This window comes from Astyanax mexicanus, chromosome 12, assembly GCF_023375975.1.
Source record: "Astyanax mexicanus isolate ESR-SI-001 chromosome 12, AstMex3_surface, whole genome shotgun sequence".
NCBI classification, from domain to species: Eukaryota; Metazoa; Chordata; class Actinopteri; order Characiformes; family Acestrorhamphidae; genus Astyanax; species Astyanax mexicanus.
The window spans coordinates 32,382,099-32,395,611 of record NC_064419.1 but is presented as its reverse complement, the minus strand read 5'-3'; the positions used below and the strand labels follow the sequence as shown (position 1 = coordinate 32,395,611).

Genomic DNA, 13,513 nt, shown 5'->3' with positions numbered 1-13,513 from the left:
TGAGAAATTCCTTTTCTGCCTGAATAAGAAGCTGAGCCGAGGATTAAGTGATGGAAATCAGCCGTTTTGTATGAGCAGAACAGAGAGGCTTTAATTACCTGTGAGCTCCCATCACAATAACACTGAAATCAGGAGAGAGTCGGGCTATTAGAGCTGTGGGTTACTTTAAAACCAAATTACAATCCAATTTGCCAGCAGATGAAATTTTCTATGACTTTGGAGGTACTGCAGAAGGTCACTGCAGTTTCCGCCGTGTGCTGCTCGGGCAACCACGCGCACCACTAGTGCAAGTTTGACGCTACAGATTTAACCATCACTTCATCAGAATGGAAACAATGAGTGTGTGTGTTTGTCTGCTGCTGTGGAAAAGTACATCAATGCAGTCAAGTGAGGTACTTTGTTAAATGTATAAAACACTGTTTATGTGAAGTTAAATAATATACAACTTCTATATAATGAAAGTGTCATTTATATATACAGCTCTGGAAAAAATCAAGAGACCACTTCAGTTTCTGAATAAGTTTTGCTATGTATAGGTATATGTTTCAGTAAAATTAACATTGTTGTTTTATTCTTTAAACATTTCTACCAAATTCCAATACAAATATTGTCATTTAGAGCATTTATTTGCAGAAAATGGCTGAAATAACAAAAAAGATGCAGAGCTTTCAGACCTCAAATAATGCAAAGAAAACAAGTTCATATTTATAAAGTGTTAAGAGTTTAGAAATCAATATTTGGTGGAATAACCCTGGTTTTTAATCACAGTTTTCATGCACCTTGGCATGTTCTCCTCCACCAGTTTTGCACACTGCTTTTAGATAACTTCATGCAACTACTGGTGCAAAAATTCAAGCAGTTCAGCTTGGTTTAATGGCTTGTGATCATCCATCTTCCTATTGATTATATTCCAGAGGTTTTCAATTTGGTAAAATCAAAGAATCGCATCATTTTTAAGTGGCCTTTTTTTTTTCAGAACTATGTATATATATATATATATATATATATATATATATATATATATATATATATATATATATATATATATGTATTAGAATATTGTGGCTTTTGTACCTCAAAGCATCTTTTTACTATTTACAGTGGCTTAATTTTTTTTTTTTTAATACCCCTTCAACCCCTTGCAACCACAAACTTGAATGTATTTTATTGAGATTTAAAGTAATAGACCAACACAAAGTAGCTTTTAATTGTGAAGTGAAATGAAACCGATGCATGGTTTTTCAAAATTTAAATCAAATAAAAATCTGAAAAGAGTGACATGTAAAAGAAAAAGGAAAACATCAGCTGCTTATACCAATACTTAGCAGACCCACCTGTCTCTGCAGTAACAGCTGCAAATCTTTTAGTTTTCTTCTTGCCACTCTTGCATAAAGCCAGATTTGTGTAGTGTATGGTTTATAGTTTTATAGATTGTCCCACCTGAGCTGTGGATTTCTGCAGCTCCTCCAGAGTGACCATGGGCCTCTTGGCTGCTTCTCTGAGCAGTGCTCTCCGTGCTCGATCTGTCAGTTTGGGAGAATGGCCATGACTTGGTAGGTTTGCAGGTTGTTGGATGTTGGATTAAACAGTGCTCATTGGGACGCTTAAAGCATGGGATATGTTTTTATAACCATTAAACTTCTCCACAACTTTATCTCTGACCTGTCTGGTGAGTTCCTTGTTCTTCATGATGCTGTTTGTTCACTTTTGTTCTCTAACAAACCACTGATGCCTTCACACAGCAGGTGTATTTATACTGAGATTAAATTACACACAGCTGGATTGATTGCAAACTGTAGGTAATTGGTCTGTGGTTCACACCACCTTTAACACAGTCTAAAAACGTGAGAAATTGGTATCCAATGTGTGTGTGTGTGGGGGGGGGGTGCTGTGGTCTATATAGAAATTTAACATTCATCTGTACTTGTAAAAATGTTTTAATTCAGAGTATATCTTAAAAAGTATTGTGACACAGTGTGTGTATGTGAAATTTTCATTTATAAGCTATGCTGTGGACAGAAAAGGCACTTCACATTGATATTAACCTTTTAATGATGAACACTGTTCAGAAAAAAGCATTATCATCATGTTCTTCAAGATTCATCATACAACTTCATTGAAAAGACCTGACATGTCCCATTGTCTGATGAACAAGATGAACATCGATTGTCCAAGTCCAACTTAACATTTAAATTAATGTCCAAACTTTTGTGGGAGATTTAATATTGAACTCACAAATGCATTATAGTGCACCAACTGGTTGGCACAGATGTTCAGTTTCTCTCCATAATAGAGGTGTATTAAGTTAACAAGCTCCATCCAGTACCTTTGGGATGAATCAGAGTTGCAGAACTACTCATCCAGCTCCAGAGCCCTACCTTACAGATGCGATCCTCCTCTGGCAATCAAATAATCACAGCAATGTCCTCAATCCAGTGCAATTTCTTCCCAAATAAGTAGAAGCAGAAACCGCAGCAATGTCCATTTAATGTCTCTTAAGAGGAACCTTTCATAGACCTTTTGAGTCTCCACAAAATGTTGGCAACATAATGCTAAAATACATCTTTATGCACAAATTATAACAATAACACATCTCTCAGGAACGGCTATTCAATTATATTAGTAGTTTTCATTTTCACTATCACATTATCATATGGCGAACATTCGTCTTCGTCGCTATACCCACGTTCCCTGTCTGGTTTCAAAGCCCTCCTTGGAGGCTTGGGAACGGCATAATCATCTACTTGTGCATTATACGGGTACTCATGTCCACTGGGGTCATTAGTTCCTAGCATCTTCCAAGCATTGCCTTTGACTTCTTCAGGATCATCGTAGAGTGACACAGGGACCTTCGATGCCATGGCACAACCTTCAGGTTCGTCGTAAATGTGCTCAACCCGGTATGAGACCGGAGGTTTTTTGGGTCGATGCGACAAAGTAGACGTGATGGCGGATTCATCTATGCTGTCGTAAAGTGGTTCTGCGTTATCCTGGCTCGGTCGCTTCTTGCCACCCGAACCAGTCTCCAAAGGTGGTGGTGGAAGTGAAGCCGTCAAGAAGTCCATCATAATGTTCTTAGCAATGTTGTCGAAGGGAAGCGAATAGTCTGAATCCTCCGATTTGGAAGAAGAAACTTTCGCGTGGATGTGCTCCTGATGTTCACCTCGATTCTCTCTTTCTGGTGCTGTGACCTGGGAGTAGGTGGCTTCTTCTGTGTTGGCCAAAGGACAACTTCGGAAGGTTTTGACCTGGTTCTTGCGCGGAGGCTTGGCGTCAATGTTCAAACTCTTGACTCCAGTCAGATGCTTGTCTGTTGGAGTCTCCAATCTGGAGCGATGGGGTGAAGGCTGCTTGGGCGCATCCTTAATCGCTCCTTCAGTCAACATACTGTAGACGGGGCCCACATCAGTGGGTGGTGTGGGTTTGGGGTGCTGGGGAATGGGCTCTCGATCAAGAGCACCACATGATCCCTGCCTCTGTGAAAGCCCTGCTTTCTGTAAGCTAATGGCAGTCTCCACGTACTGGAAGATGGCGTTGCCTTGCTTCGTGTCAAACTCAAAGTTGCCTTCCCCTGAGTCGCATCTTCTTCCAGCCTCAAAAGAGAATGTCGTCTGTTTTGAGACACAAGGACACAATGAAGATGTTTAGCAAACGGTTAACATGGGCAAAGAAAAAGTACCTAAAATACGATGTACCAAACAGTATATTTGAATCAAAGTTAGATCCCTCACCCAATGGTTTTCAGAATGTTTTTCTTGATCTAAATGATCTAAAACATGGGTTACTAATTCTGGTCCTGGAGATGTACTATGCCGCAAAGTTTCACTTTAAAACAAATCGGGTCCACATAATGAAGACCATAATGAAGAGGAGCATCTAAACATTAGAGAAAGATCACTCCACAGTGGCAGATTTTCAAGAACAGTGATCCTGGATCTACACTTTACTTTAGTCCTCACACCTCTTGTAGCAGGTGGGTTACTTCAAGCTTTCAAATTACTTTAAATCTAAAATTATGTTGCCAGCAATCAAACTTAAAAAAAAAAAACACATTAAATCTGATCGTTAAAAATCAGAACCGAAGTATATTTGGGGGTGGTTTGAAATGCGTTTTGTATAGTAGTGCATCTCAGAAAAATTGAATACCATTGAAAAGTAAATTTAATTCAGTGTTTCAGTTCAAAATGAGAAACTCATATATTATATAGATGTATTACACCCAGAGTGATCTATTTTAAGTGTTTATTTATTTTATTGTCGATGATAATACTTATGACTGATTCTAATGAAAATTAGAATATTATATAAGGCCAATTTGTACTGTTGGCAGTGTGGGCAGTGTTCCAATGCCTGCAGGAAAATGAAATCTGCATCTCCATAAAAGTTGTCAGCAGAGGGAAGCATGAAGTTCTGTAAAATTCAGTGGGAAAACACTGCAGTGACTTTAGACTTGTTAAAACACAGTGGATCAACACCAGCAGATGACATGTCTCTCCAAACCATCACTGATCATCAGTAAATTTTACATTTCATTTGTAAATCAAGGGAGCAGAGTCTGGAGGAAGAGTGGAGAGACACACAGTCCAAGCTGCTTGAGGTCTAGTGTGAAGTTTCCACCAATCAGTGATGGTTTGGAGAGACATGTCATCTGCTGGTGTTGGTCCACTGTTATATTTTTTGGGAAAATCTTACAGCATTTCATTTCATTTTCCAGCAGGACTTGACACACTGCCAAAATATAAAAATTTTCTGAGACACAGAGTTTTCATTGGCTGTAAGCCATAATCATCCACAAAAATATATATTTTTGCTGCCAGTAAACTTCATTGATCAACTTTGACTTTATAAAAATAGCAAAGCAAAAGTTTAATACCTTATCCCGTCCAAACCGCCGGAGGTAGCGATACGGCCAGGTGAAGAGCACCTCTCCTATCTTTGGTTCCTTCAGAAGGAGGCTGTCGAAGTCTGTCCGTAATAAGTACTGTCCCCTCAGGCCACACCTCTCAGCCGCATCTGTACGCCTCATTGACACCTTGAAGTCCTTCATTGTGGATGTTGATGCTAAAGAAAGAATGGTTCTTGGTTAAAATCAAATATTGAGGCAGGTTAGTGTTCAGTTGTCATATTTACATCAGCCTAGGAGACCACAGGAGGTTCCCACCTTGTGAGAGGTTGGAGGATAACTACACTTTAAAAATAAAGGTGTTACAAAACGATTTAAAGAGCATCGCTAAAGTATAACCACTATGGTTTCCATAACCAAAAACCAAAAAATTCAAAAACACTTCAGTTCTTCTTTCTTATAACTGCTAAACTAAACTAAGACCCTAATATTAAACCCTGTGGGACTCCACTAAACATGTGAAACAAATGTGTTTAGGAATATTTCATAGTCGTTTATTGTGGATAATATTAAACCTTGGGTTTAAAAGGTTAATGAGCATTTTGCAGCACATAGTTTTTTTTAGAGTGTATGTGTGATAATGTGAAAGTGCAAGAACAATTTTTTTCCACTGAGCTTCAGTAAGCAGAAGTAACGTAATTATTAATTTGGCTAATGTTGTGTTGTTTCCATGGTATCAATGTGTTTGTTACGCTTAGTTGTTTAAACACGTAGTTGTTTAAGAAGCTGTTTTTCCTTAATAAATAAGGTTAGCAACCTTGCTGAAGCACAGTGATGACCTGTTCAGGAGGAAAATAGCCGGATCGGTCATTTCCATGGCTGCAGCACACAGATTGCATGCTGTTGTGTTATATACTTGGCAACCTGGGGTGTGAAAACGGTGCCACTGGCCTCACCCACAAAAACTGACAGTACAGTATTTATTTTTTATTGTATCCCCATTCGTAAAAATGCAATTGACCACAAATAGTGCAGTAATTTTACTTGTCATCATTTTGAATCATCTTAAATCCATTAAATGTCTCCAATATTTTTTGTTTTGCATGTATGGTTTAAGTGTGTTTTTCTTGACTGTGCTGCAGAAAGTACAGTATGCCATTTGGAGGCCTTGTTCTCACACTCTTGCTATTATTTTAAACACGTCCCTATATCTCTGTACTAAGTGATGAAACCACAGCATGATCTTTTTTTTAAGTCCAGCCTGCAGGTCTGTCTATTTCTCATGAAATGTGCACGATAAGTCCTTTCAGCCTGGTGGATTTCAGCAACCTTCTGAGTGCAATTACGAGGAAATTACACTGCTAGACAGAAGAAATATGCATAAGGAAAAGTGCTAGCTTCAGGCCATAGGTGGTAAGAGCTGTGTGCGGTAAGAGTTGTGTGCCAGACAGAACAGAGTGGCCTTAAGCTGAAGTTCAAGTTCAAACAGTACGATTGTTATATGTAGCAGTGGTCTGGAGATGTTCATAAAAGGAGCATTCAGTAAGAAATGAGAGCGAGCGTGTGAAATAGCTACAGCAGTCCAATTTCAAAATACAGCAGAGAGTTGTCTGCCCTGCTCACCCCTCCCCAGATGCTAAGCTCACTCAGGTTGCCAAGTTAAGGAGGCTGAATCTACACAGTACAGTGCAAGACAGTTAGTACTTACTACCATGGCAAGCAAAGACAAGTTATACTTTTTAAGTTAATCAGCTAATGAATACCTTTTGAGTGTGTTTATTGTTTGCACATTATAAACCGTCTCATGTGAACGTTATCTGTAGACAGCTAACCTAGCATTATGCTCCGCTAGCTGTGTTAGCCTAAGCCGTAACAGTAGTAACAGTAACATTTAATGTCTTACCCTGCATAACCACTGCGCTGCTAGCTTCAATGTTAGCATCGTCACCACACTATCACTATGGTCACTGTGCCTTTAGCATTGTTGACAGCATCACCAGTCCCCCTCAGCATCGCTACTGTGCTAAAAGCTTTGCTAACTAGCTAGCTAGCTGCAGAGACATTCTACCAGCAATTTATTTAGCATTTTAAGAAGAAAAGTTTCATAATATATATATTTAGATTTTTCACATACCGCCATACTGCAAGAGGTGCTCCGAAGCACTGTGTAGAACAGCGCTGACAAAAAAGCACAATAGCAGAGCTCGATTGCTAATGCTAGCCAGCTAGCATAACAAGCTAACACAGCTCAGTGGAGCCTCACGCTGTTCTGCCTGGAGAAACATGAGAACAGAACTCCTGGAGCTTCTGCTGCTGCCACTTACAATATAAGTAACTATAGCTTTTTAATTTATATATGAATACAGTAGCTTGAAGGATAATATTAATGCACGCTGAACTGACTGATTTTGCTAACTGGAGAACCAAGGAAATTGTAATAAACTGATAAACAGCTGCTTAAATACTTAACGACTTCAATAATAACACATTGTAAATTGATATTAAACTTGTGTTTTTCTTGTGCCATAGAACATTTGAGAAATATTTCTTTTGAATAAACAATGAGTATTTTAGGTCTATTTATAGTCTATATGGAACTATTTAAAAAAAAAATAGGTTTGTAAAGGAAGCCGTGTTAAAGTTGTTGGTGTATGTCTTTTTAAGGTCTATTGTTTACATTCTTCAGCTATTTTTCTGCTAATGGAGTCTAATTTCTTTATATGTTGTGTAATGTTGTAGGACAAAGTAAACCCAATACTAAACAAAGCCTTAATTTAAAGCATTAGTGTTTAATATTAAATGTACTTCTATCAGTACAGTAAGCCACAAACCTATATTTAAGCCCAGTCATACCAAAAATATACATAAATAATACCAATAAAAATACTGTGATATACGTGGAACCGTCAGAATCTTGAAAAATACTGTGATACTCATTTTTGGTAATACTAACCAGCACTAACTAATTAGTTTCCATTACTTGTTAGCTACATTTACATTTGAAGTACTAACAAAGCTTGACTTTGGCTCAAGTACATTAAAAATTAGGGTGATCTTCATTGTGTTTCTGAGTGAAAATAACATTTTATTGATTGAATGATTGATTGACTGCTACTTTAAGTTGCACATATTGCTGACACAGGCGTGCAAAGTATTGCCAGAAGAATATGACTCTCTAGAGCACATAAGCATGAACAAAAACAAAAAAGTTGGATAAACTCCTTTAATTACCCTAGATATAAGAAGAAACTTTCGTCCGTATGGTGCATAACAGACAGACTGTAGAGTACAGATAACGAGCGGATAACCGTATCCTCCCCCGATCCCCCGTGTGAACACACAGAGGGAGAGGGGGTGTGGTTTGGAGCTACCTGTGTTATATGTGGCGGTGGAGCCTCTCTGAAGCAGCTTGGCTGAGAGGAAGTTCAGAGTTACAGCTTCTGTTTGCAACTCACCACAACTACTCCTCTACTCCGCAAAGCAAAGGATGACACAGTTCCTTCCGGCAAAGAGTGCGCTAGTGCTACAGAAATAGAATAGCGCTAACACTAACAACAGAGGGGGGGGGGGAGAGAAGATGTCTCTTTTTTTTATTTCTCTTTTTATCTCTTTCTCTTTTTGTTTCTCTCTTTACAATGGTGTGCCATAACTCACAGGATAGAAACTAATCCCACATACCATGAGTTTTTGTATGTCCCATGGAAGCCAAATAATGCCCATTGACCTGCAAGTACACGTTTAAATGAGGGGTCTCCTGTGTTAAATATAGCTTGTCTGTTTGTCTGTCAGGTCAGTCATGATTATTACCACCCCCACTGCACTGTTTACTGTGGGTGGTAATGCTTTCTACCAGTGTAACACTGGCTGTGACTGTTCTGGGCAGCCAGTCCTGCCTCTAAGTATCTTAGACCTTAGATCTTAAGTATCAGACTCAAGTTCCCTCAGAATTTCCCACAGAATTTTAGGCCTTGCAATGCAATCTGCAAAATGGGTAGTAAAGGTAATGTAGGGGAGTATAGGGAGGTAGAGTGTAGTATAGGTAGTATTGGACATGCAACCTGGGCGGAGTTTCCCAGAGCAATCTGGGTTTTTTTTTCTATAGACTGTATGTAGGTTTAAGAAAGGCACCACCTTGACTGCATTTTATATTTATTTATATGTTTTCATTTCTCTCCTTATCTTTTGATATAGTTCTATTCACGTCTCTATTTGTTACTATATTATTAACTATATTTTTATATTGTTAACTATATTTTTATCTCTGCTTTATCTTAAATTATCTTACTTTTTAGATGTCTCTCTTTAGGTCTCTCTCTTTACTCTTTACTACTTACCTCTTTAGAGCTTTCTTACTCTCACTGACTTTATTTCTGCATCAGTCTTTTCTGTTTTTGTCTCCTCCCCCCCTCTTTGTCTCTCTCTCTCTCTCTCTCTCTTTTTCTGTTGTTCTTCTTTTCTGTTAACATAAACTCTCACTTCCCCAAAGTTGAACACTCAGAGTCAACCTTTTTTTAACAGTAGCTTTATTTGTATTTTATTTTTATTTATAGACTGTTTATATGTATAGCTATAAATAGCTGTCAGTGGTCCAGTACTGTTTAAACGTATACGGTGAATGTCATTAACTACACGGTTGTTTACAGTCTGTATCTGGACCTAAATTTATTCACTGATGTCTGGGTTGTTTTTACACAGGAATCTGTGAGTCAGAAATAAGTAATAGTAAACGACAGTCATCTGTGGGTTTAAGCAAAGGGGTAATAAAGAGCATTATCTCTCTCTCTTCAGAAGAAGCGCTTCTTCTGTGTCTTCTCTGTGTCTTCACACTGCAGGTGACAGTGGTGTTCAGGAAGCTGTGGAGAATCCTCCTGCACTGCGATGCATAACTGTTACATTTTCAACCTAAAGCCACAATAACTGCACACAAATTCAGGGCACTCAGAACTTCTGATGCAACATGTCAGATTGGAAATGGACCGTTTAGAAGAAAGCGCCGCCTCCAGGCTCTGAGGGTAGACTTTCCATACACTGTTTACTGATGTTTAGTCTTGGTTCAGTGTTTGTCCTGCTTGGTGAGTAGTTTTATATACAGAAAAACATGATCCGGTCTGATCTACACTGATGCTTCTGGTGGAGTGTGAGTGTAGGAGACCCATTAGGGCCTTCTGGGCCTCCAGAGAAGGTCTAATGAGTTCTTGGAACTGGAAACTACATATCTATTTTTTTCTAGCTCATTTTTCTATAATTGAATCATTGAACTTGTTGTATTTGAACGCTGTAAAGTAGTGCAGGGCTGCTCGAATTTCTGTGCTGAGTTGTGGTTGGAAATGAAAAGTTTGAATTCTTGAAACACCAAATGGAAAGTTGTCCAGGGCGGCCAAACGGGGATGGATTTGTAAATACTGGGTATGGACTTGATCAGTGTTATGCAATCACACCCCACAGCATCTCCAGTGTTGGAATGAAGCTGAAGGTTAAGGTGGCTTGTCACTTGTCATTCTCTCATTCCACCTTAAATCCATTGCAGAGGTAAACTCAGCTTAAGTTCAACTTAGAAATGATTCAGTAACTGATCACCAGAGCCAAAAATTTCCCAACACACAACTTCACAACACAACTGATGCTCTCAAACACATTAAGATAGCAAGAAAATAAACTAATTAACTCTTGACAAGTTCAGCACAGCTGTTAAACTGATGAAAGCCATTGTGCCTAGTTTGAAAAATCTAGAATATTAAACATATTCTTGTTTGTTTTACAGTTTTGCTAAATAATTCCATGTTTTTCTTCATAATTAGGATGGCTTTGGTGTTAATATACAACGCAGAAAAAAATGTAATAATGAAAACCCCCTGAAAATTAGGTTTGTCCAAACTTTTGACATTTGGTACTGTAAATGAATCAGCAGTAACCCCACCCACTCTATGCAAAAGGTCCCACATCTCTCATGACATTTAGCGCATTATGGGCCATATCGTACACCCTGCTCATTGCTATTTTACTCCCTGTTAACAGTCTTTTTTCATGGCTTGCGTCTGCAGTGTCAAAATAGTCTTTATGAGTAAAGCTACACTGATGGGTGTGGTGGTCTGAAAGTGAGGTGTGTTCAGATAAATAACTGGTGTATTGCTTTTTTGGCGAAGGAAAACACAAGTGCACCACTGACTGAAATGAACCTAGACAACAGTCAATCATCAGAGTCAATAACTACAGCTCTGGAAAACATTGAGATACCACTTCAGTTTCTGAATCAGTTTCTCTGATTTAGCTATTTATAGGTATATGTTTGAGTAAAATGAACATAGAGCATTTATTTGCAGAAAATGAGAAATGGCTGAAATAACAAAAAGATGCAGAACTTTCCGACCTCAAATAATGCAAAGAAAACAAGTTTATATTCATAAAGTTTTAAGAGTTCAGAAATCAATATTTGGTGGAATAACCACGGTTTTTAATCACAGTTTTCATGCGTCTTGGTTTCATGTTCTCCTCCACCAGTCTTACACACTGCTTTTGAACAACTTTATGCCACTCCTGGTGCAAAAATTCAAGCCGTTCAGCTTGGTGGTTTGATGGTTTGTGATCATCCATCTTCAATTGGGTAACATCAAATAAACTCATAATTTTTAGGTGGTCTCTTATTTTTTTCCAGAGCTGTATAGGTGCACCCAGCACTCCATGCACCCCGGATGGCTTGTTAAGATACGAATGCACCAAAGTCAGAGTGACACACTGGCACACTGATTGGTTTATTTCACGCTACGCCCAAAACACATCCATGGTTAAATAAGAGAGAGAATTAGTACATGATTTTTGCACGTTTCTGGCCGGGCAGGGCGTGTTTTTTTGCACCCTCACTATATCAAAGACAGACACGCCCTGAATCCAGCTGCACCATCCGCAATTGACTGATGTGCTTTAGATCACTAAAATATGGTCCAATATATCCCAAGCTATTTTCTATGGGCCATAGTATTACCAGTACTTTAGTTCATTGACTTGTACTCAAATAATATTTGATTAGTTTAATCCTTTCCTTAGAATCCTAAACCATCTGCTACTTTTAATTCTCATCAAGTATTTCAGTGAAGACTGAAATCTCCTGAAGTCGATTCAACAATTTTAATTAATATAAATTAATTATACATTATACATAAATGACAATGTATACATTAGCAGTTGACTGTAGGGTGTTAACCCTTTCACTCTGGAGCTGCACATATTTATATTTCACATTAACATATCCAAACAGAGAAGAACTGAGTCTAACACTCTTCAGTTCCTGTGCTGATAGATGCTGGATGGATTAAGAAGCTAAATTTAATGTTTGATGCAGTCAACAGAAGTATGTGTTGATATGCACCTACATAATTAGTGTTTGTGCGAAAGATACTTATCTTCACATTTTCCAAACTCTAATCGACCCCTAACCATAGTCTAACCAACCTTAATCTGTCTGTAGCATCAGCCTTCTGTTCACCATGACACATTGTTGTGGAAAACCGCAGTGTTCTATTCTAATGCTTTCCACCAATGTTTATATATTGTGGCGCGCCCCTGGGGATGGGGGCGTGACCACTGTGACCCGGCAGCAGGAAGCGCAGATAGACACACAGACACGAGGAGTGAATTAACTCAGAACATACCTTTATTTCGGCTTTAAAATGCCCTCCACCACACCCAAAACAACTTAAATAAACATGGCCCAGTGGGGCTCTAGAGTTTATTCGTTTCTTCTTCTTTTTAGAGTCTGTGCAGCCTCAGCCCTCTCAGCTCTCCAGTGCAGTCTCTCGTGCAGTCCTCTCGAGTGAGCTCAGGCTGAGTTGATATGCCTGTCCCGGCTGATCTGCTAATCAGTCCGGACCGCAGATCAGCTGGGGACAGGCAGAACTGAGCGTGTTGGCGTGGGCGGACCAACTCCCCCGCCTCCTCACGCCACAATATATATATATATTTAAACACTCATGGCTGAAAGAGTTGGCCTGTCTGCAATTTAGAGCATTTATTAGCAGAAAATGAGAAATGGCTGAAATAACAAAAAAGATGCAGAGCTTTCAGACCTCACATAATGCAAAAAACAAGTTCATATTCATAAAGTTTTAAGAGTTCAGAAATCAATATTTGGTGGAATAACCCTGGTTTTTAATAATAGTTTTCATGCCTAATGGCATGTTCTTCTCCACCAGTCTTACACACTGCTTTTGGATAACTGTATGCCATTCCTGGTGCAAAAATTCAAGAAGTTCATCATGCTTGTGATCATCCATCTTTCTCTTGATTCTATTCTAGAGGTTTTCAATTTGGTAAAATGAAAGAAACTCATCATTTTTAGGTGGCTTCTTATTTTTTCCCAAAATTCTACACTTCCTGTGTGTCTATTGGAGCAACACAAAAAAAATCTAAACAAAAAAGGCAAATTTGACTTAATTTTAAGTAAAAATCTAAAAATGGGCTGGACTAAATGATTGGCACCTTTTCGGAATAGCAAGTTATTAACAGATGAAAGGAAGAGATAAATAGAACTGTCTGAGGATTAAGAACCAACAATGTGGACAAATATTTGTGGACAATCTCTATTTTCTAAGATCTGATGTTCCTTTAGCCAGGGGTGCACAGCATAGTCAATAAGTTTACAACCCATTGCGCTGTAGCTAATCTCCCTTGATGAAA

General features: G+C 38.6%; 1 protein-coding gene across 1 annotated transcript in view; it reads right to left on the bottom strand.

Moving 5' to 3' along the window:
• Positions 1-1,906: 1,906 nt before the first annotated feature.
• The window catches only part of dok2 (docking protein 2), a 29,272-nt gene continuing 17,665 nt past the window's right edge, over positions 1,907-13,513 (bottom strand). Inside the window, exons 5-6 of the mRNA XM_022670473.2 lie at positions 4,874-5,061; positions 1,907-3,611 (exon numbers count right to left, since the gene is read on the bottom strand). Of these exons, the coding sequence (XP_022526194.2) occupies positions 2,607-3,611; positions 4,874-5,061 (1,193 nt within the window). The 3' untranslated portion in view covers positions 1,907-2,606. The remainder of the gene's footprint in view (positions 3,612-4,873; positions 5,062-13,513) is intronic.